General features: G+C 49.3%; 1 protein-coding gene and 1 long non-coding RNA gene across 3 annotated transcripts in view; one reads left to right on the top strand and one right to left on the bottom strand.

Moving 5' to 3' along the window:
- The first annotated feature begins 4,980 nt into the window (after positions 1-4,980).
- LOC111767806 (uncharacterized) overlaps positions 4,981-22,498 on the top strand; it is a 293,689-nt gene continuing 276,171 nt past the window's right edge. The window contains exons 1-2 of the long non-coding RNA XR_011425567.1: positions 4,981-5,038; positions 5,793-5,916. This is a non-coding gene — a long non-coding RNA (uncharacterized lncRNA). The remainder of the gene's footprint in view (positions 5,039-5,792; positions 5,917-22,498) is intronic.
- The window catches only part of TRPC7 (transient receptor potential cation channel subfamily C member 7), a 135,253-nt gene continuing 117,913 nt past the window's right edge, over positions 5,159-22,498 (bottom strand). For both annotated transcript variants that reach the window (XM_023617656.2, XM_070234280.1), the window contains 5 exons: positions 21,303-21,498; positions 16,064-16,285; positions 15,318-15,398; positions 8,126-8,201; positions 5,159-5,893 (listed from right to left, as the gene is read on the bottom strand). In XM_023617656.2, coding sequence (XP_023473424.1) covers positions 5,724-5,893; positions 8,126-8,201; positions 15,318-15,398; positions 16,064-16,285; positions 21,303-21,498 — 745 coding nt within the window. In that variant the 3' untranslated portion in view covers positions 5,159-5,723. The remainder of the gene's footprint in view (positions 5,894-8,125; positions 8,202-15,317; positions 15,399-16,063; positions 16,286-21,302; positions 21,499-22,498) is intronic.

Below are 22,498 nucleotides of genomic sequence, written 5' to 3'. Positions count from 1 at the left end.
GTAGGGCAGAGAAGTCCTAGGTCACTTTTGTGTTCATCAGGACTCTGAGGATGTAAATGACATCCAGAAACCCAGTGCAAAAGAGCTTCAACAAAAATGGGGTTGATTTGGCACAAAACTGAGAAGGCCTCTGGAACAGTTCGGCAGAGGTAAGGCAGAGCGCCTGGATGAGGATGTCGCATGGCTCCCTCTCCTCCCCTCCCCACCGTTCCCCCTCTTCTCTCCTTCCCTCTGGTCTCCTCTCCCCCTCCCCCTCCTATGTCCACTTCTCTCTCCTTCATTTCTCAGCTCTGGCATTGTTGACAGACAGTCCCTGTCTGTGTGGCAGGAAGGGGTCTACTGGTGTCACAGATTCACATTCTCTTGTTCCTGACCCTTCTTGAAAAAAGCACTTCTCTTTCCCAGTCCACAAGTATCTGAATGTCAAGGCAGGAACCGATCGCCTTGCTTGGGGCTGCCTTGGTTTCAGAGGCACTGGGTACTCTGTCAGCTGGGTTGGGATCAGAGGCTGGCCTTGGCCTGGGGGAAGGTGAGATCTGTTTCCCGCCAAAGGGGAGGTCACAGCTCCCCCGTACAGAGCTGACAGGCCCCATGCCCTCCCCTGCCCTCCGCCCTGCCTTCCCTCAGCTTAGTCTGCATGTCCACCTGCTCTGGAGGTGGTGGGAGTGGAAGTGGCAGAGTTAGCAGGGGGGTCTGTCCTGATGGTGTCCGTCTGCACTTAGACACCAGCAAGCGTCCTGGTGAACTTTTACCTGGAGAATTTAAGCTGCCTTCTTTTGCCTTCTATGTCCCCACTGCGGGGGTGGGTGGCCACTGGCCTGGGTATGTGTGGGGTCTGTGCCACCAGACCCAAGGGCCTCTTTTGTCAGTGGCCTCGCTGACGCTGCGTCCCTGTCAAGACACAGCGGGCTCTGTGTGACCCAGTTGTCTGACGCAGACACTCTGAGGACGTGGAATCCACGCTTCTTAAATTTTTGTTCACTTTGCCCTCTGGGGGGCTTCCTCCTCCTCCTCCTCATGCCTCCCTGGTTCAGGGGCCCTGGAGGGGCCGGCAGCTTTGGATGTCCTTCCTGGATGCCAAAGGGAGGGATGCCAAAGGCTGGGCGAGGATGTGGCCTTCCAGCGTGGTCCTCCCTTCTTTGGGCATCCGGCCACTTTTCCTCCACAGGTAGGGCCAGGCTGCCTGACCTCTCTGTCCTTAGGACCGAGCCTCTGTTCCACCCCACCCCAGTCTCAGGGGAGCCTTTCTGGGTAGGGAGAGCCCTACGCTCCTCGACCACCAAACACCATTTCTCTTAACCATTGATTCTTCCCTCAGTCCTCTCCCTTCTTTAAAGACACAGGTCTGGGGCCGGCCCATGGTGCAGCGGTTAAGTTCGCATGGATGCTTTGGCGGCCCGGGGTTTGCCAGTCCGGATCCCTGGTGTGGACATGGCACCACTCATCAAGTCATGCTGTGGCAGGCGTCCCATGGATAAAGTAGAGGAAGATGGGCACAGCTGTTAGCTCAGGGCCACCAGTCTTCCTCAGCAAAAAGAGGAGGGTTGGCAGTAGATGTTAGCTCAGGGCTTATCTTTCTCGAAAAAAAAGAAGGAAAATTCAATAAAGACCCAGACCTTTGAGAACCTAAACCCAGGACACTTTTATTTTTTTCTTGTCTCTGTATCATTCATTTCCTAAAGCAGACGGCATAGGACATCCTAGCTGCCTGACTCCAGTGGGGAGGCAGAGGGAGAAATCCTAGACAAAGAGTCGGTAGGGATTTCTCCAGGAAGGGCCAGCCCAGGTGCCTCGGCTCCCAAGGACAAGGATGAGCTGGGCCAACCTTAGGAACTTGCTGTGCCTGCTGACTTGGGGTGGAAGGGGTTTTGCTGCCTAGTTAACAAGCCTGCGTGGATTTCATCCATGTGTCTCCTACAGTCCCTTCCCTCTAGTGCATTCACCCTTCGGGGACGAGGGAAAGAGATGGAGTAAACATCCAACGGGCCTGCCTTCCTGCCTCAGAGGATCAAAACTCCTGATTCCTGCCGGCCCCTGGGGCCTCAACGCCTGCACTTTACAGAAGTGTCAATGAGCACTTTGAGGAGTGACAGGTGGCATCGCTGCTTATTTTTAACCAGTTGCTCGGTGCTCCAGAGCAGGGCAGGGTGTCTTGGCTTCCTGGGGGCACTCAGATGTGAAGGTCTTGTGGCCTTCCCAGATCTGTGGCCCCTGGGAGGAGCTTTCACAGAGTCGCGCCCACGTTAAGGAACCTCCTCCAGCCTGGAGTGTTGGCCAAGTTTTTGTCTTCGGGGCTCTGTTGGGAGGGAGGAAGGGGGATATTCCGTGATGGGCAGAGGAGGCTGGCCGTGCTTTCTCAAGTGTGTGAGTGAACGTCCTTTAGGAACAGCCCTGGGGACTAATTGGTGGTTTTTGCCCAGGAAGTGTCACTAGGATTTGTCGAGTCCTATTAGGAGCCATCAGAAGGTGACAGGTTGCTGGAGAACTTGCTGAATTAACCACTGGTTGCCCGGAGACCTGGACCGGGCTGCCGCTGCTGAGTCCCATAAGTGCCCCCAGCCGGGTCTACATGGGGGTTGAAGAATCCCATAGTAGCAGAAGGTGCTAGAACTGCGCCTCCTTCCATGCTGTGGCTAGAAGGGAAACTGCATGTTTCCGCTGAAGCTGCACTGAGCTGCAGCAGGGGATGGCTTGCGTTTCCTGCAAACTCACCGGATTTTCAGAGTTCAGGGTGCCATCTGAAGAGTCCAGCAATGACTCATTGAGTGACTACTCTTTGGCCTTGTGCTAGTGCACAATGGGGAATGAAACAGACCCAGACTCCCTCATGGAGCTTCCCCGGGAGCCATGGAGACAGACATGAGATGCGCACATTAATGTTGTTGATGAAATAGTGACAAAGGTGCAGAGGGCTGCAGGGGCACGGGTAGGGTGCTCTGGGGCGTGTGCAAGTCCAGGCGGAGTCTGTGCGCTTTGCAGGGAGGGCCTGGGCCCTGTCTCCTCCCCATGTCTGTCCTTGAGCCTCTCCCAGACTCCAATCTTCCCCCTGCTGTTTCCTTTCTCCAAGAGCTCCTTCTCCTGCCTGGCTAATTCCACACCAAGGAGATGGAGGAGCAGCGAGGGAGGGCGTCTGTGCCTGGAAATGCCCCGGGCTCTTGCCCCGGCTCCAGGCCGATAGCACTGCCAGCCCTCAGTGCCAAACCCTCTCCAATAGCTTTCCATGAAAGAGGGGTCTCTCTCCTCCCCCTACAGCCATCTGGCAGCCATGAATCCGTTCTTGGACTACTCTCACCTCCCAGACACGACATCAAAGCCTAATGGATGGTTCTAGTTTTCCTTTCTGGTTTTTAATTACTTAGAGGGACTTGTTTTTCTTTATCTCCTTAAGGGACAGCTTTGAGACTTAGGTTTGATAGGAAAAGGGTGCCCCAGGATTTGAAAATGGGGTTGGCAGCTGCTTCTGGTTGAAGGCAGATAGGGAAATTGAATAATGCATCTTAGAAGTGTTTATTAGCATTCTGATGAAGATAAGTGAGGGATCTGAAAGGAAATCTTCCAGAAGTGTTGGTAATTTGTCCCCTGGATAAGTCAATTGCTCTTCCTACAAAGCACATCAGCCTCCCCATTCAGAGTCTAGGCTTAAAAGGGAGCCCCACTGGATGCATAAGTACTTCATCCCCAGGACCTGGCGAAGGACTCAGTACATACCTGCTGAACGAAGTCAGTCATCATCTGCAGGCTCTGGGGCCGGGGATGAGTATCTGAGAAAAGCGGCACGTCTTCTCTTCAGAACAACGCACCATCACTGAGACAAGCACACAAGCTGATGAGCACTTTAGGATTTGCAGGTTCTCTGAAATCCATTCATGGACGCCCCCACGGACCCCCAGTGAAAAACTCCTGGACCAGAGTTGACATCTGTAAAGCTCCTTGCACATACAGTATGCCCCCTGTATGCACGGACGCCTCTGCTTCCTTCTTGTTTGAGCACTGGGTGGGAGAGCTGGGCGGCCCACAGGGGGAGCCACATTTCCAGGCCTCTTCCCCAGTAACCCGTCTTGGGCTGCCAGGGGCCCAACAAACACCAGCTTCGCACATCCCCCCCCCCCCCAAAATTGTGAAGATTTGGCAAGACTGGGTCTGTATTCCTCATGGCAACGGTTGGCTGGGCTGAGTGTCTGTGGCCTGCTTTAGGTGGGGCATGGCTGTCCAGTTTGTCATGGTTCCTCCCCACAGCCCCAATACTGGGACCACCTTCAGCTCTGTTTATCACCCCATTTGATTTGCTCTTTTTTAAGGGCAGTATTACACAAAATACGTCTGCCTCTGAAGATATACTGTATATCACGAAACACAAGCCCCCTCATACGTGTACACACATAAAACACACACACACATGCACATGCACACACATATTTTGCCCTTCCAGGTGTCTGCAGAACATCTGAATTTGGATCCCCATCCACCTCTTCCTCATGGGGTTGCTGTGAGGGGTCAGTGGCCTGATGCAGAACCCTCAGCACGGTGCCTGGTACACAGCAAGCGCTCACTCAAGACATCTGGCTAGTGTTACTAGTGTTTCCTTGGGGCCAGTGGGCTCTCCTGGAATCCAAAGGCATCTTCTCCAGGCTGCTCAGAAGCGCATTGTTCGGGACCGGGGCGCCCTCTGGTGGCTGCTCTCCCTACTCACAACCCGGCCCCTCGCTCAGAAAGATTTGTGGCTGGATTTCACCAGGCACCCACTCCTCTCCCACACCGTGGGAGGGGGTCAGAGGTGGGGCAGGAGAAAATGTTCTGCTTCCCACCCATTTCCGTTGCCTCCCTCCTGACCTTGGCGAGGTTGGGGTCACCAGGTCTGGGGAGAGAAGGAGGGGCTTGGAGGTGGGGTCCTGGCTGCCTGACTCAGGGGGCAGTCCCTTTCCCCCTAGTACCCGCCCCATTCTCCTCCCAGAGCAGCGCCTGCAAAGGCCTCCTCCAGGCAGGGCGCAGGGCGGCCAGGGAACAGCGCATCCAAAGAGGCTCCTCCGGCTATTATGAGGTAATTTTATTTCTTTCCATTTTAGGTAAAAATAGTAAATACAAGATAATCTTAATAAAGGTAAAAATACATCATTTGGATTTTGTTGTTGTTCTCTAAACAGTGTTACCTACAGTACAATTTTTGATTTAGGATTTTTAAACTTTTTTTTTTTATAAACAAATAGAACTATTTTGCTATTAGGCTATCTGTGTTCTCATCTGGCACTTAAGAATAGATCACAGGTCACCTCCCGGTTCTGTGTGGACATGTGTGGCGGGGGGAGAGGGAGGGAGAAGGGGAGCATGGGATGAGGTGGTTTGTCTTCCAGGAATGCAGACAGAGCTGCCATCCCGTGTGCAGTGGGAGGGCACATGTGTGCATCCAAGATGGCCTTTCCTGCCCTGGCCACAGGGACGTATGTCACTGTGACTGGACCGAAGGTCTCACATGTGTGTCGGGGGGACATTTCCTCCCCTCCTCCTGTGGTTGCGTTTCTCACCCAGCAGCCTAGATTCACAACAGTTTTGGGTCCAGGCAGGCCCCTGGGCTGCAGATGTCAGCAAGGCTGCTCAGGATGGAGCCAGTGGGTCTCTTTAGTGTCCTAGAGGAATGGGCCTGGGACCCTTCCCCACCAGGTTGGTGACCAGGGCATCCAACCTGGCCTTGGAATGCTGGTAGAAATCACAGATGCCACCGCGAGCTGCTAAATGTCTTTGCCCTTGTTCACTCTCAGGTGGTCTTTGTTTAAATTCTTTCCAAATTTCTCACTAAGCTGTTGGATCAGGTCTGCCAGCTCACCGGTAGCTTGAGATTTCTCTTCAAGAAGTTCATAGCGCAGGCTGGAGATATCTTGCTTGATTTCCTTCAGTTCGCCTGCAAGGACAGAGGAGATCTTGGTGAGTACGCACAGGCAGAAGGGGCTCATCCCACATGCATCAGGGGTGGGCATCTTTCCAGCAGAATGTAGGGTTGGTGGTCCAGCCCATCAGGGTTGAGGTGAGGGGATGGGAGCTCAGTTTTGACCTAAGTACCACCCTGTTCCTCCCCATGATGGACACATTCATCCATTTCAAACCCTTCTCCTCCCATTTCTGGGAAAGCTGTCCTCTCCGTTAAGGGTTTGGGTTGATGGAGGGGTCAAGATCAGGGTTGTGAACTGCTAGTACCTATTTCATATCACGATCGTTAGAATGTTATCCTGGAGCCACTAAAGGCAGATTTCAAGACTCTGAGCAACACCCCTGTTCCTAATATTTGTTTTCATGATGCTCCATGTTTTGTTCTGTTGTTGTCACTTGCAAAGAGGAGCAACTCCCAAGTGCAAAGGGAACAGCTCACACAGTGGACGGGGCCACAGCCCCGGTAGCCTCGCAGGACTGGGGTCCATCCGGACCATGCAGGCAGCACTGCCCCACCGAGGCAAGCTGCCACAGGCCCGCCTCCTCCTTCTTCCACAGCAGGGGACCACCCGGTGGGGACTTCTACTCACTTCCACAGTGAACCACATGGTTAGAAATCTGCGGGGGCCTGGCCTGCGGGAATCTTTTTAACCACAGAGGAGAGTTGAAAGGTTCTTTCCTGACATTATAGATACTGGACTTGGCTCCAGTGGGAGTCCACTGCCTGGGGAACACATTCCTAACTATTTTCTGGGTATGCCTCATATACAGAAAATGCAGGGCTCTTAAGGATATAGTTTGGCCAGTTTTGACCCATGCATACTTCCCCTATCTACTTTTTGTCAGGTGCTTCACTGAGCCCCAATTTCCTGGTATAATTCTAGTGGCATGAAACCCCACCTTCTATAATCAGTTCCATTCCTGTCAATCATAATTACACACTGCTTGAGACTGGCTGGCATGACACCTGGCAGTTTTAAGTTCAAGACTCAAAAGCACGGGTGGCCAGAGCCCCTAGAGAGTGAGCCCAGGGGTGGGTTCAGTCACTGTTGGTCTTCAGGCTGCACCCTGGATGGCCCAGGATGAAGCAGAGGGCCACTCAATGCCCGGGCTCTTCCAGTAGGCCCCTGTGGCCCAGGCGAGGGGGAGACGTAGTGCCTTCAGTTATGGAGGAAGCAGTTTGTAGGTAGCAAATATTTGTCCTTGGTGTCTCATGAAGATTAATTACCTGGTATAAGGTAATTTGCTTTCACTTAAGAGTAACTGCTTAAAATAGTCTGGAAAATAACCCAAACAGTGAAATAATGTAGTTCACAAACTTCAGTGAGCATCAGAAAGACCTGGTGCTCTTTTCAAAATGCAGACCCCCGGGCACCAGCCCAGAGATGCAGACTCATTAGGGCTGGATGGGGTCTGGGGTCTGCATTTTTAACAAGTGATTCTGACGCTGGGGTTACTTTGAGAAACACTGCTGGTCGTCAGACTCTGAGAGCCTGGAAGTGAGAGGAGAAAGCCAGCTAGCACGGAGGCAGGGGCAGCCTCTGAAAAAGGTGTATAGCTTGCTGCTGTCTATGTGCCCCCACGGAATGAGATATTCTGGACCATCCTGAACTCAAGGGGTGAGAGGCCAACTCAAGGCAGCCATCATTGCAGGAGGAGGAATAATTACCCACAGCAATCTTCCCAAAGATGGCCAGGTCCTAATCCCTGGTGTCTGGTCTGTGAGTATGGAAATATTAGATGGCAAAAGAGAACTACAGTTGCAAATGGAATTAAGATTGATAATCAGCTCACCTTAAATAGGGAGATTATTTTGCATCATCCAACCTAATTACAAGTCTTTAAAAGTGGAAGAGGAAGGCAGAAGAGTGGGTCAGAGAGATGTGATGACAGAAGAGGCAAGAGAGGTGTCAGCGTGAGAAGCGTTCGGTGCTCTGTTGCTGATTCTGAGATGAAGGGGCTACATGCAGACTGGAGGGCGGCCTCTGGGTTAGCCCTAAGGGCAGCCCCGGCTGACAGCCAGCCGGGGAACAGAGCCCTCAGCCCTACAACTGCCAGGAACCGCGCATTCTGCAGACACCGAGTGAGGAAGGAAACTGAGCCTCCCAGGGGCCTCCAGGCAGGGCCCTGCTGACAACACCTTGATTTTAGCCCCGTGAGACCATGTCCGACCTCTGACCTGCAGGAAACGAATCCAACCACTTACCTTCATTGACTTCATCATTTTCCCTATCCACCTGGGCCTTCAGGACATATCTTTTTATGAGCCGCTTCATGATTTTCTGAAATGTGAACATAAGGAAGGGATCAAACGACCTGGGTGAGCACAGAGGCAGCCTGCGTGGTACACACGACTCTTTCCTCTTGCAGAGCGCCGGGTCAGCGGTTGGGCATCCTCCCACGCCTGGTGCCTCACTTTTGAGGGGTGCCCTGCCCAGTGGGGGAAGCTGGGCCAGTGCATCTATTTAACCTTTCCCCCCAGGATTCAATACCTCCTGACACTGGGATGTAAGAACAGGACACACCTAATGGCAGGAGGCCCAGCCAAGGAGACAGAGAGAGAATCCTCTAAGATCCATGGGTGTGGCTCCAGCGTCCTAAGCCTGACTCTACCCTGACCTTCTTTGTGACCTTAGCCAGTCATGTGCTCTTCTCCGGGATTCAGCTCTGAAACACTTTCTTCTATTTCAAGAACTGACACGATCAGGAGGGAGTACTGAAGTCTTAGCAGGCCAGCCCAGGTGGGGCTGCGTCTCTTTCAGGTGCTGTGCATGAGAGGAGATGGACTTAGGACAGAGTCGGGACCAGGTGTGGAGGACAAGTGCACCGTACCTTGGAAAATTCCTACCAGAGGCAGAGACAGATATAGCTGGGCCTCAGGAGGTTTTGCCAAAACACCGCTTCCCCGAAATCCCACACGTCTGACCCTGCGCTGCCAGTCATGCTGGAGAGGAAGGGTTTGGCCTGCAGGTTCCACTTATTATGCAGATACTGGATTCTTTCCAGCAAATGAGGCATGAATAAACCCTTTAGAGACATCCAGAATAGAGCCAAGTGTGAGAAAGACTGCAGGAGGTGAACTTTGGGTTTTGCCAGCTAGTCATTTCAGGGTTCTTGTGAAATCACAGGATTTAAAAATATTCTGGTAGCTGAGACTTCTGGCTCTTGCAAAGAGCTGAGCAGCACAGCAAAGACAGAGGGATTCCCTGCTCCTTGGTCATCCCTTCCTGGGACCTGCTCACCTGCTCATACTTGAGGCCTGAGGGGACAGAGGCAACATTTTCTAGATTGAAGGGCCCTGAATTCTGTCCCTAGCTTTGCTGTGTGACGTCAAGCAGGTTGCCAGGGTCTCTCTGACTACTTGGGCTCTGGAAAAGCTTCTGTGAGTGAAAAAGAAGTGACCTACTGGGACACAAAGAGCTGGAGGGCTTAACTCGTTATTATCACCAGCTGGTGGCTCTCTCAGTGCCTTTAATGGTGAGGAGGCGTCTCCCAGCCCTGTGATTCCAGGACTTCAGGTGAACCCGGCGAGGGCTCTCGACCGCGAGCTCTGAGTCAGCTCCTTTAGGCCAGGGCTGCCCCTGCTCCGCCCGAGGGCCGGTGGTCCAGGTTCACTGGCTCTGTGGTTTGAGCTGTGACCTGTTTCAGGTTGACCAGTTAAGTAGTAACTTGCCTTCGTGCTGCCCCTTCTCAGAGGGGCCTGGGTCTTGTCATGTTAGTGGTTAAACTGCGTGCTAGAATTCTCACCACAGTCTTCTCATCAAGAAGGCAGGTTCCCTACGTTCTAAGAATAGATGCCTTTCCATGGGGCTCAATAATGCTCTTTTCACTTTGAATGGGAAAAACAAAACAAAAAGATCTTTGTCCTGAATCAGTTCTCATGGGAAAAAAGAAACAACTCAGATACCCAAATATCTAACATTCTTACTGAATAAGGAATTCAGAAGTATTCTCCCATGGTAAACTTTCAGGCTGACACAAGTCAAGGGGATCTAGTTAAAGTTTGTTGACTTTTTAAGGAAAACTTCAAGAATTAAGCGTTCTTTGGTCTCTGGATCCATCAGTTAAAGAGTGTGTATGTTGATGATGTAAAATTATCAGCCAGAGTTTGGAAGTGAAGAGTCGTCTTTTCTGTGATGGGGATGAGGGGCATCCTTTCATGCTACAGAGCAATCGTGGTCCTCCTGGCTGAGTGTGCACACTGTGTTTTACTGCAACATGAATAAACTGATTATTTAAAAAGATTCCGTAGTATGTGTTTACTATCAATACAAAACGTGCCCATCAAACTCCGTTTGTTTAGAATAGGCGAGGCCCCGCTCACAAGCCCCCTTTCAATGCAGAGTAGCCTTCCGGGAGGAAGAGAGGAAGGGTGGAAAAGAAGCAAAGACAGATGTATTGAGTCCTCCGTACACAACAGGAGTCGTGTTAGCCTCCTTGACCAAGTGTCCTGATTGGATCCTCCCAGAAACCCAGTGAGAGGGGGGTTGTCATCTCCATTTACAGATGAGGACACCAAGGCTCAGAGAGCAAGGTGACTTCTCTAAGGTCACACAGCCAAGGAAGTGGCAGATCTGGGATTTAACCAAAATAGAAACCAAAGCTGGGGCTTCGTCCAAGCTTGAGAAAAGGGTTAAGTGTAAGATGCTTTAGGGATGAGATGCAGGCAACTGGCTCCCATTGTCAAAGGGGGATTGGGCCACTTTGGGGTACATATTTGTCCTTTAAAAAAGCACAGTCTTTTATGCAGGAGGAAATCTCAGCTATATTTCAGAGGATGGATGGCTTTGTTTATTAGTACCCTGGGGATATTCCAATTAAAAAAATTGTTACCCTTGGGGCAGAGGGTCACTGGTATGTCATCATCACGAGTGCTCATGGCCCACTTTTGAACATGGCATGCTTGACCTGAGCTATGGTTTCTGCAGACCTGTGGCTCTAAAGGACAGAAGCAAAAGTTTACTTTTTTTTTTTTGCCGAGGAAGATTTTCCCTGAGTTAAGTTCTGTGCCAGTCTTCCTCTACTTTGCACGTGGGATGCCGCCACAGCATGGCTGACGAGTGGTGTAGGACCACGTCCAGGATCCAAACCCACAAACCTGGGCTGCTGAAGTGGAGCATACTGAACTTAACTGCTACGCTGTAGGGCAGGCCGTGCAAAGGTTTGCTTTTAAGCCTTTCACCATGCATCAGGATTACAGAAGCTTAATATGGAAGCAAATCGCATGAGCACTGCAGACATGCAGGGGCCTTTAACCTTCCTCCCCATCCCCACTTCACTCCCAGGAGCGATAGGTACACTAAAGGAGAACAGTGTGACTTCCTGTCAGTTGCTTAGAGACTTTGTGTCCTGATGGGGACCTAGCTTCCCCTCTGGTGTGTGCACGGTAGACAACCTGGGATCTGCAGGAGCAAGATGCCAGCCTTTCCCCAGAAAGTCTGAAATGGTTAGAAAATGCCCAAAGTTCTATTTAATGTGGAGGCTATAGAGGATATCTGTTTCTAGAATAAATGGACATCAAAAGTCTCCCCTCCTTCACTATGTAGGGGAAAAGCTTGTTCCTTGGTGATGATTTTGAGATATTTCCTTGCTGTCTTCCATAGAGTTCTTTCTTTCATGAAGATAATAAACTTCCCCCTAGTTAACCTGTCCCTGTTGGTGGCAACTCTGTCCACCCTCCCTTCATGCATCTAGCAAGTGCTGGAGATGAGTATATTTAGCGATATTACTCAGACAAAAGAACTAGCACTTGAGGATGAGAGTGAGATGCACATGGGTAAGAATGGCCTTGACACTGAGACCTACATCCAGGGGAGAAGGCACACAGTTCCCTCTGCCCAGACTCCGAGGGACCAGATGGCCTCGGGATGCTGCTGGTTGTGGGGAAAATGGTAAGTCTTTCTATGGAAGAGACAACTCTCTCTGTGCAACTTATGACCAAAACGAACAAGAGAACACATACAGGATGTTGAAGATGCTAAATGAAGTAAATCCAGAAGGAAGCAATGTTGCCACCTAGGAAAACAGAAATTGAGGAGCATTTGGAAGAAAGTGGGCAAAGTGGATCCCACGACAAGTCATTTGTTAAACTGGGATTTATCACACACCAGGATAGAAGAAATCAGCATTGGCAAGTTGTCTATCCTATTTGCTTTGACCTCTATAGAAGAGGCATCTAGAAGGTGAAAAAGGGACTCCCCGCTGAGTGTGGGGAAGGGATTGCATCATGAAGGTTGGGGCTCATTTGAATGACGGGCTGTGCCTCGGTTCCGGGTTCACTTGGAATGCAGGTGGTTTGCTTTGCCCCAGAAGGAAATGCAGCTCTCAGAGTGAGGGTGTGGGGTCTGTACACACCCCAGCGAATTGAACAGTGGCTCTTGGAACAGGCAACGGTGGCTGTGAGAGGAGGCACATGTTGGCCACCTCACCAGCATTATGGTTTTGTTCCATTGTTTAGTCTCATGTCCACAGAGCCCAGACTAGAAAAAACATTGCTAAAGGAACCCAGTTTAGTGAAAAATAACAATTCAGATCCCCGGAAGCCTAAGCAAAGCAAAGCACGCAGAGCCTCTGTTCTGAGGGCACTGCCTTCCTTTACACGGAGAATCTCTCCAAAGAGCTGAAGCGTTGACAAGCTTAAAGCAAACAGCTCAAGCACTAAGTTTGAAAAGTCAAGAAGATCTACTGAAGAGACACAAAGGAGACAAGCTTAATAGCTACATGTACATGAACAACAGGGCTTTTGCCTTACTGGGAAGGCTACAGAACCCCTCAGAACCACGACAGTGTGAGAGGCTGACAGCATCCATACTCAGTGAGATGGCAGTGCCAGGTGTGGCCTGGATAGTAAGAAAGGGGGAGTGAATTGGGCACATTTGGAAGTTGCTCTGGGAAGAAGGCAATGCAACTTGGAAGGCCACCAGTGGGCCCAAGAAAACAGAAGAGCCATTGTCAGGTCCTTGCCCAAATCCTTCCTTCTGCTCCGCTGGTTGCTGCCCGGTGATAGCAAAAGTAGCTCCTCCTGCTCCTTGCCTCCTCCCCACAGGCTCCAAAGGCTCAGATGGGTCTCTTCTTAGTGACTGTCAAAAACAGGCGCGATGGTGCAGCACGATGAAGATGGATAAGATGCAACACTATGAGGATGCCCAGTGCCTGGCAGTATGATATCGTAAAAGAAGGGTACCCCTTTGAGTCAGACAGATCTCAGTTCAACCAGCTGTGTGACCTTCACCACTGAGCCTCAATTCTCTCCTCTGTTAAACCGGATTGAAGACACAGCCTCTCTCACAGGAATATGGTGAGATTACACCTGGGTTAGGGTCTAGCCTGCTCCCAGCTGTCCTTTTGTGCCATCTCATGGTTTATTCTTATTTGAGCAGATGATGGTTCAGGAAGACGCCCAGACTTCTCCTAGCAGGGCTGAGCAAAGTACAAATGTGCAGATGCAAGGAGCTCTCTCCTCCTCTGTGCTGTCCTCTCTACCTCCTCTCTCTGAGGTCTACTAGCCCAGTTCTCCTTTCTTCTTTTCTGTGACAACTATTTGAATAAGTAGCCCCAGGCTTTTCTGGGTGGATTCACAAAATACAGGATGAGCAAGCTTCCCAAAGTCATCAGTAGCCTGAAGCTGCAAACCAGCCAGTCTCTGTAATCGCAGCAGGAAGCTCTCGGGGAGATTGAAGGCAGCAGGGACTCAACCAGTGATGATGAAGACAGAAATGGGATGGCTCTGAGACTGTTTTTGAAAATGGCCTCGTTCATGAAGGATTCATTCTGGTTACAGGACCGTCGCCACACGATCAGTCTTCCTTTATCTCAGCAGCTGATGCTGCTCAAAACACATGAGAGATTTGGCCCTAACCCATTAGGGTTTTCTATCTTTTCTGTAATGCAGATAATCTATACTTCTCTCTGAGAAGCTCAGAAATAAAAATCCTTCCACTGACTAAAGGATTTGTCCTGTAAAATAACTCAAAGCAGATCAAACTAGTCAGGCCCAATTTTGTGCACAATTAAATACAAGATTTGCCCATTGCCAATTTTGAGCTGGTGTCATCTGATAAAACTGTGAGTACTTTGAGGGATGAGCCATTTCTTAATCGTCCACTTAAATCCTCCTAACTGCACAGCTGGCTTCTGAAATATGGACAGAGATTCAATTAGAGACCTGGGCCTGGAAGACGCTAAGTCTGTAATTGCTCCCTCTGAGACAGTGGCACCAGAGACACATCACCTGGGCCAAAGGAACACTCAGGACAGCTTCAGATTTACATCTGATAAGAAATGATCAGCATGGATAAAACTCCTGATCATTGAGAAGGGGAAGGCAGGAAAAGAATGGCCTGCACTTTTATAATCAATAACCTGTAGTTACCATCTATCATGGGCTCAGGCTGATTCACACTGATTCAGAGATTCGGCATTAATTTCCAGAAGCAATGAGAGGATTGCAAGCATAAAAGGGCCTCTAAGTTTTGTAACAACAGACTTTGGCAGGCTGGCAGCCTAAGGTCAGGTATTCACTGAAGACGCCAACATCCACCTGCTTGCTTAAGACAGATACCTGGGAATCATGCCGGGACCTGCCTCTCCTTCCCCCCATCCAATGGTACACGTCAGGTCCTGTTGGCTGTATGTCCAGAACATATATTGAATGTGTCTGCTTTTCTCCATCACCCTACTCACACCCCAATCCAAGCCACCATCCTTTGCACCTGGATGACTGTCACATCCTCCTCACTGGTCTCCCTGCTTCCACTCTTGTCCCCACCTGTCTCCTCTCATTATAGGAGTTAGGTGATCTTCTTAAAGCATGAATAAAATTTTATCATCTTCTCCCTCCCCAAGGTTAAACTTCTCCCACTACCTTCCTAGATTGAATAGAGTAAAATCCATATCCTGACCTTGGCCTGGTCCACTGCCTTTTCCTCTGACCTCATTGTCCACCCCTCTCCCCTCTGGCTTTTGCTGATGCTTTTCCCCTGCCTGGAAGCCTCCACTGGCTGCTTCCTTCTCTTCTGTGAGGTCATAGCTAACTGTCCTCTCCTTGAAGATGCCTCCTCTGATAACCATATCTAAACAGGGGATCCCTATTTTTCTCCATTTTTGAACCCCATTATTTTCTTCTTGGCACTTTTATTGATTTCAGGTTGTATATTTATTTGTGTGTTTGCTTGTTCATTGTTTCTCTTTCTCAGTGGACAGGAAGTACCACTAAGACAAGAACAATGTCTGTATCCCCAGGAAGTAGCATGATGCCTGGCATGTAGTAAGCACTCAATAAATATCTGTTGAAGTAAGGAAGGAATGAAGCTGTGTTCTGGAGGGATGACACAGCCATGTGACTAAATTGTGTCTTGATGGAGTCCACTTCCGCCCACACTTAGAAAAGGGGTGGGTACCTGATATCTGGTGGGCTTGCTGAATGTGTTATTTGCTGTCAGGTTTTCAGAATTCCTCATGCCAGCCTGGTAACGAGTCTTCTGGGGAAAAAATACAAAGTACACAATAGATACATACATCCATACATGGTAGGACTTGAACCGCTCCCACATATGGGGCAGCTTCTCAAAAGAGGACCCTCAGGAGGCCAATATACCCACGCTGCTTGGCTTCCTAGAACACCGTTCCTTGGGACTTTAGTTCTGTAGGATGGCAACAGGTTACAGAATATTGTTTGGTCAACTTTATTTGGGAAGCATGGAATTAAAGTTCTATGGGTATCTTTCTGCCAGGACTCCTCAAAGATTTTAATGTGCTAATAAACACTGAGAATCTCCAGGAAGGGGACCAATGGGCAGGGAAGCTTTCTTCCCAGAGCGCATTCTCCAGATCCTTTCTGGGAAGAGCTATTCTACTTCCAGGTCCACTAAGGAGTCCCCTGAGTCAGGTCACGGCTCAGCCAGGCGGCTTGCTGAGCCCCCAGGCGTCCTCCTCTCCGAGGAACTGCAGGGGGAAAGGGAGCTTCTGCAGGCAGCCTCTGCTGGGGCTGCAGCTTTGCTGACGCTTCAGCAGATTCTGAAAAGCATCGGCCCCTCCAGGCTCCTGACTTCCCTTGTTATCAGGGACACCATCTGAATGAAACACACACAACCCCCTCCTTCCCCTCTGGCTGCCTTATTAGCCCCATAAACCCCATGCTACCTACCCTGAATTTGGAATTCAGCATGCCCATTTCAAGGTCATTTTCACAGCTTTTGGCCTTAGATTTGCAGAGTTTTATGAGGCACATCTTGATTCTCATTATGAGATAATAAAATGATTTAGGGCTTGGCACTAGATTAAAAGGAGCAGGTAGAGTTCTTCCTTCATCAAAATAAGACAGCCAGAGCTTTGCTCGGGCGAATTTCCATTCCACATCTGCATCCTCCTGTGGAACAAGGGGAACAACAACACACCATCAAAGGCCACGATTTAACAACTGAGCTCAGTCTGAGGAGTGGGGACGCAGCCTGCAAATTCGGAGAGATCTCTAAACAGGACTGATGCTTTCGTGGATGTTCTCCTTTGCTACAGAGACACCAGATGGGAAGTTTGCTCTTGCTGAAACCCTATGCAATTAGTCACCCGCAAAGATCTCCACCTAAATCCCTGGATTCATCTCTGAAAACCTCAGCCAGTTCCTCCTCCCTTATCCCCACTGGGTATTTTCACCAACATTTTTCACTTCCCACTTACCCAGGAACTTTTCTCCCTGTCACTTAATCTTGTGATCCGTTAACATTTACAGCTCTCCTAACTGATTCACCAATCACTCCAGGTCAAGGTATTAATCTTTTAGAGCATCGCTGCCTAACAGAAATATTTGGTGAGCCACATAGGTAAATTTAAATTTTCTAGTAGCCACATTACAAAAAGTAAAAAGGAACAAGCGAAATTAATTTCAGTGCTGTATTTCATTTAATCCAATAATCCAAAATGTTATCATTTCAGCGTGTAATCATTATAAAAAATTATTAATAAGATAGCTCCCTTTTTTTTTTCTCCCTGAGTCTTCAAAATGGGCATGTCTGTTATAGCACATCTCAATTTGGACGAGCCACATTTCAAGGGCTCAACAGGCACATGGGGTTAGGGTGGCTACTATATTGGACACCACAGTGTGTTTCCTGTTGGTCAGAGTGCTGCCAAGGAGGATGTTAGAGATTCTGCATATGGAAGTCACGGGGAGCAAACCTGACTGTAGCTAGCAGGAGGGAGTCTGGCCATGCTCTCTTCCCTGGTGGTGGTAAGTTTAAACCCCAGGTCTGTCACTTCTGATGTGGTGTCAATGCCAGAATGCTGAGGGGCCCCCTGGGAGGCAGCAGGTGTGTTTTCTCTGTAAGCAGGCTCCTTAGGCCTCTGTCCTAGGAGGGCGGTTTGAGGCCAGGAAAGAGGCATGGGATTTGGAATCAGACAGACTCAGGCTCACAGCCCCTTACAAACCGTGTGACTTTAGGCAAGGGCCGTGGGCGCTCATCTGTCCATGGAGATAACACTGCGTCCCTCACAGAGCCCTGAGACTGGCATTGAGTACGTGCTCCAGGAGCCGTGGGTTCCTCTCCCCACAGGCAATGGCTACACTTCAGGGGACCATGAACCCAGCAAGGGCCCACGTGAGGCTGCTGGGATGTGCCATGAGATAGAAAGTCATCACCAGCAGGCCCCACTATTTAATTTGCTTTTGCTGAGACCCCATCAGCACCTGGCCTGGTCTATGGGGACATCCTATGTGGGTCTTTTAGATTGGCAGCTTCGTGAGGGCAGGGGTGGCTCCTGGTGTCTGCTGTACTGCAGAGAGGTGTACCCGGGACATCCGACCTGAGAGGAAGGGTGGTACAGTGGTGAGAGCACGGCTCTGAAGCCTGCCTGGGTTCACATCCTGCCTCTTTTCCTTGCTAGCTGCGTGACCATGGCAGGTGGCTTGGCTGCTCTGGGCCTCAGTTTCCTCAGCTGTAAAATGAGGATAATAATACCTACCTCATAGGCTGTTGTGAGAATTAAAGGAGTTAACACATGAAAAACACTCAGTGTCAGACACTTAGGAACCCCTCAGTAAATATTTTTATCTCTGTAACTTAACACAGTGCCTAGTGGTCAACCTTTAATCATTCAGAAAACATTTATTGAGCACCTACTGTGCACCTGGCATGTGCTAGGCAGGCACTGGGGAAGACAATCCATGTCCCGATGGAACACACAGGCTGGCCAGCGCCATGGGTATGCTAAAGAGCTCATCAGCTAGTCTCTTCCCTACATTCGTGCTAAGAGCTGTGGGAGGCTCTGGGTGCTGGGGCCCCTGACCTGGCCCGGCGGTCAGGGAAGGCTGCCCTGGTGGCTGGTGTTTGAGCTGAGATCCAAGGGGCGAGTAGTTAGCTCTCAACCAGGTCAAGTGTGGGTGGGGTGGAGTTAGGAGTTAATTAGTGGAAGAGGCAGTGAGAAGCATAAACAACCCTTTCAAGAAAACTGGCAGTAAAGAACAAGAGAGAAAGAGGTTGAGAGCTGGAAAGTGAGAGCGAGGGAGGGTTTTTTGTAGTTACTTTTTGTTTTTTGCTTTTTAAGATCAAGAGACTTATTTAAATGCTGACAGGAAGGATTAGACAGAGAGAGAGAAGGTGAAGATGCTGGCGGAGAGGGAGAATGTGTAGGCGCGGCCCCTGAGGAGGCAGGAGGGCTGGGAGCCAGGGCACATGGGCAGGGCTCTCGATGGAGGGCAGGTGCAGAGGCGGGCGGGTCTGTGGATTGGGATAATGGGTGCTCAAGATCTCCTGACTGAATAAACAAGCATTCTCATGGAAGGATTTACAAACATGTACTTCATCAGAGTTGAATGTGACCGTGAATACCAGGCACTTTCCGGGGGGCTCATTTCCCTTCTCTGGTCCTTGCACAGACCTCACCAGTGAGACAGGTGGGGGACATGTGCTCTCACCTGTCAAGGAGAAGGCCAGAGCCCAGTGGAGGGGGGGTGGGCTGCAGTGTGCTCTCTCCATCTCATGGCACCACGCTGTGGTGGGCTAACTTGACATCATAGCTGTGGGCTTGCCCACTCTTGCCCCAAACTAGTGGGCATGTCATGCCAAACACGTGGCTTTACATTCCACATTCATTTGGAGCAAAACATGAATTGCTTTCTAGGATGGGGCCGACCTTCCCAGGTGAGTGGTACAGAGAACCACAGATCATTCAGGCACCATCTGGTTTCTCTTACACATGGGGAAACTGAGGCCCAGAAGGGCAGGGAGGACTTATGAGCAATAGCTCATCCACATAGGTGACCAAATATGTAAAACACTTTAAAAAAAATATGTTTGTCCATAGACTCAGTGCTGCACTTGTCCGGGAGGTCGGCAGGGGGCGCTAAGGCTTCATGGCCCAGCTCACTTCTTCCTCTCACCTCTCGCCTCCTTCCTTGCACGATCTATGCTCTTACAAGGCAGAATATACCACATTGTTTCACCCCTCCCTGCCTTGGCACACGTTGCTCCTACTGTTTAGAATACTCCTTTTTGGGGGGGTGGGTATTATGGACCAAATGTGTCTTCCTAAAAGTTGGATGTTGAAGCCTTAACCCCTGGACCTTAGAATGTGACTGTATTTGGAGATAGGGCTTCTAAAGATGTAATCATGTTACATGAGGCCATAAGGGTGGGGCCCTAATTCAATATGACTGGTGTCATCAGGAGAGGCAGAGATTCCAGGGGTGCACCACACACAGAGGAAAGGCGATGTGAGGACACAGCAGGAACGTGGCTGTGTACAGGCCCAGGAGAGAGGCCTCACCACAAACCAACTCTGCCAACACCTTCCTCTTGGACTTTACCTCCTGAACTGCAAGGAAATAACTTTCTGTTGTTTAAGCCACACCTTGCATTTTCTCACTTAACAATATCATAGGGATTTTGCCATATCAGCACAAAAATTTTTTCTCCTACATACAGTATTCTAAGGTCTATGCTATATGTTCTGATATTGATGAGCTAGTTTTAAGTTTTCCTTTTTTTTTTTTTGGTGAGGCTAACATCTGTGCCAATCTTCCTCTATTTTGTATGTGGGATGCCACCACAGCATGGCTTAATGAGCTGTGTATTGGTCTGCACCTGGGATCCAAACCTGAGAACCCTGGGCCACCAAGGCAGAGCGTGCAAACTTAACCACTATGCCACTGGGCCAGCCCCTCCAAGTTTTTCCTTTAACGAACATCTACGTAAAATCGTATTTCTGCATAGATGCATTCCTAGAATTGGAATTGTTGAGTCAAAGGGTTAGTGCATTTTATTTTGGTTTAAGTTTATTTTTTTAACTTTATAATAAGTAAAACAATAGATTTATAAAACATAAAAAGGTATAAAGAGAAAGGCATTCCACCACCATGTTCCCCAAACCCCACCTCCCAGCAGTTATCTCTGCTGTGCATTTCTTGTGTATCCTTTCAGAGATCTTTTTCTTTTTCAAATACTTATACAGCGGAAAATGAATATGTATTCCCTTCTCTTCCCCTCTTACACAAGAGAGAGCACACTATATACATTATTCTGCAACTTGATTTTTTTTTTCACTTACTGTATCTTAGAGGTCTTTCCACATTAGTGTATAGAGAACATCTTCATCCTTTTTAAAAGCTGCACAGTATCCCACTGTTCAGATGTATCATAATCTATTTGACTAGATTCCTACTGATACTCATTTAGTTTGTTTTAAATTTCTTGCTGTTCCAAACAAGGCTGCAGTCAATAGCTTATGGATTGTGCATTTTAGATTTTGATAAATTGCCTCCTGATACACTCCCTTGACTCCCTTATCTGTTCGGCAAAATTGTGTTAGTCTTTGAATGGCCGTCAAGCAGCACCTCTGGAAGCTCCCTCCCTACACAGTTGATCACAGACTCTGCTTTGGGTCTCCTCCACCTGGTAGGACTCCTCTGGGTGCTCTTCCCCAGGGCACTGCAATCTGTTGATTTACATGTCTGTTCTTCTCACTGGATAGAGTTCTTCAAGGGCAGAGATTGTGTCTTAGTCAATCTCTGTGTCGCCTGTTCCCAGCACCAGTGTGGCATATAGTAGGTACTTAATAAATAACATATGAGAGGCAGAAGGGAATGTGGGTTAAAAGATACAGTCATTCTGAGTTGCCGAGGTTCACCTGCATGAGGGGACACGTAAAACAAGAAAGATTCATGACCCCTATTCTTTCTGCCCTTCTTGGGCCATTCTGTGTGGTGCCTGCCATGCCATGAGGCAGGTCGACTGGAAGTCTTCTTGGAGCAATCCAGGAAGAATGCTGGTTGTTTGCTATCCTGGCTTCACATTTAATAACACATGGCTTCTAACATCCTTACCCTCACTGCTGAAAACAGCAATATAACCTAAACCAAGGGAGAGAGAACATTTCCAATTAACTGGTCTTACCTCGATTTCCTGATAGGAGTTGTTGATCATGGCTATTAGCATATTGAGCAGCACGACCACCATGGTGACGTTATAAACGCCGTAGAGAACGTAGCCGATGTTCTCGATGAATTTGTGGTCATATTTCAGCACCACCGAGATCACTTCAGACAAGCCAAAGATGGACCAAAATAAGGTTTTAAAACTTTCTTCAACCCTGCAAAGAAGCAGACAGTCCCTTCAGGCAGTTTGCATCAGCTAACGTGAGCTTTTCATGCAACAGCTGTCTTTACGCAGACATTAGCAGCTACCCTGGAGTGGGGCCGGGGCTGGCTGCTGGTGCCTGTATTCTGCAATAATGAGATGCTCAGATTTCTTAGAAGACTTTGAAAGAATGTGATAAAGGGCAGGCTCTTTCTTTTCCATTCAAGCCGTTTATTGGGAGTCCTGGCTGCGCTGTCGTTTTTATCTTGTAATTAATTAAACATTTAAAATTAAACACAAGGACAAATGCTTGTTCTTGTATGTTATTAGCCTCAGAAAGCACACGCTTCCTTCAGCAGTCTCTTGAGTGTCTCTTCTCGGACTACTCAGCCCCACGTGAAGGGGAAGAAGCTGGTGTTGACTGATGGAGCTGGCATCGTTGGTGCCTGGCCCTTGCTGGGTACTTGCCACAGAGCAACTCACTTAAGCCTCATGCCCACCTCTGTGGTGGGCTTGCTTCTTACCACCATTTTGCAGATGGAAGCACTGACACTCAGAGCCTTCCATGCCTTTCCCAGTGGCACCCGACTGGAAACGGGTGCAAGTCCAGGCGTGTCTGAGGTTTTCAAAAGCATGTACTTCTAACCACTGTGCTTTACTGCCCCCTGCCTAGGGGTAGTGAGGCCAGACACCTATACCAAGTCCTCTAAACTGGAGCTAGATTATGAGAGTGGTGAGTTTGTGAGTCCATATTGTTCAAATTCACCCTACAGCTCACTCAAGGTAGACACTGCATGTGCTTTGAGGGCAGTTCAGTGAAGAGCTGGATTTTAGGACGCTGCCCTTTGACCTTTTTGAGACTATGAAGTTACCAAAATACACTGGCTTTAAGAATAAGATCCCAGCACATTTCAGTCTGTACTTCATGGCTATGACCCTATATCAGGCTTATGACATAGAATCCAATCAGAAAGCTGGATTTTGGCTGCATGGTTTAGGATATGCACGTGTAT

Source organism: Equus caballus, chromosome 14, assembly GCF_041296265.1.
Source record: "Equus caballus isolate H_3958 breed thoroughbred chromosome 14, TB-T2T, whole genome shotgun sequence".
Lineage (NCBI taxonomy): Eukaryota > Metazoa > Chordata > Mammalia > Perissodactyla > Equidae > Equus > Equus caballus.
The sequence above is the reverse complement of the archived record's forward strand: the minus strand, read 5'-3'. Positions and strand labels throughout refer to the sequence as shown.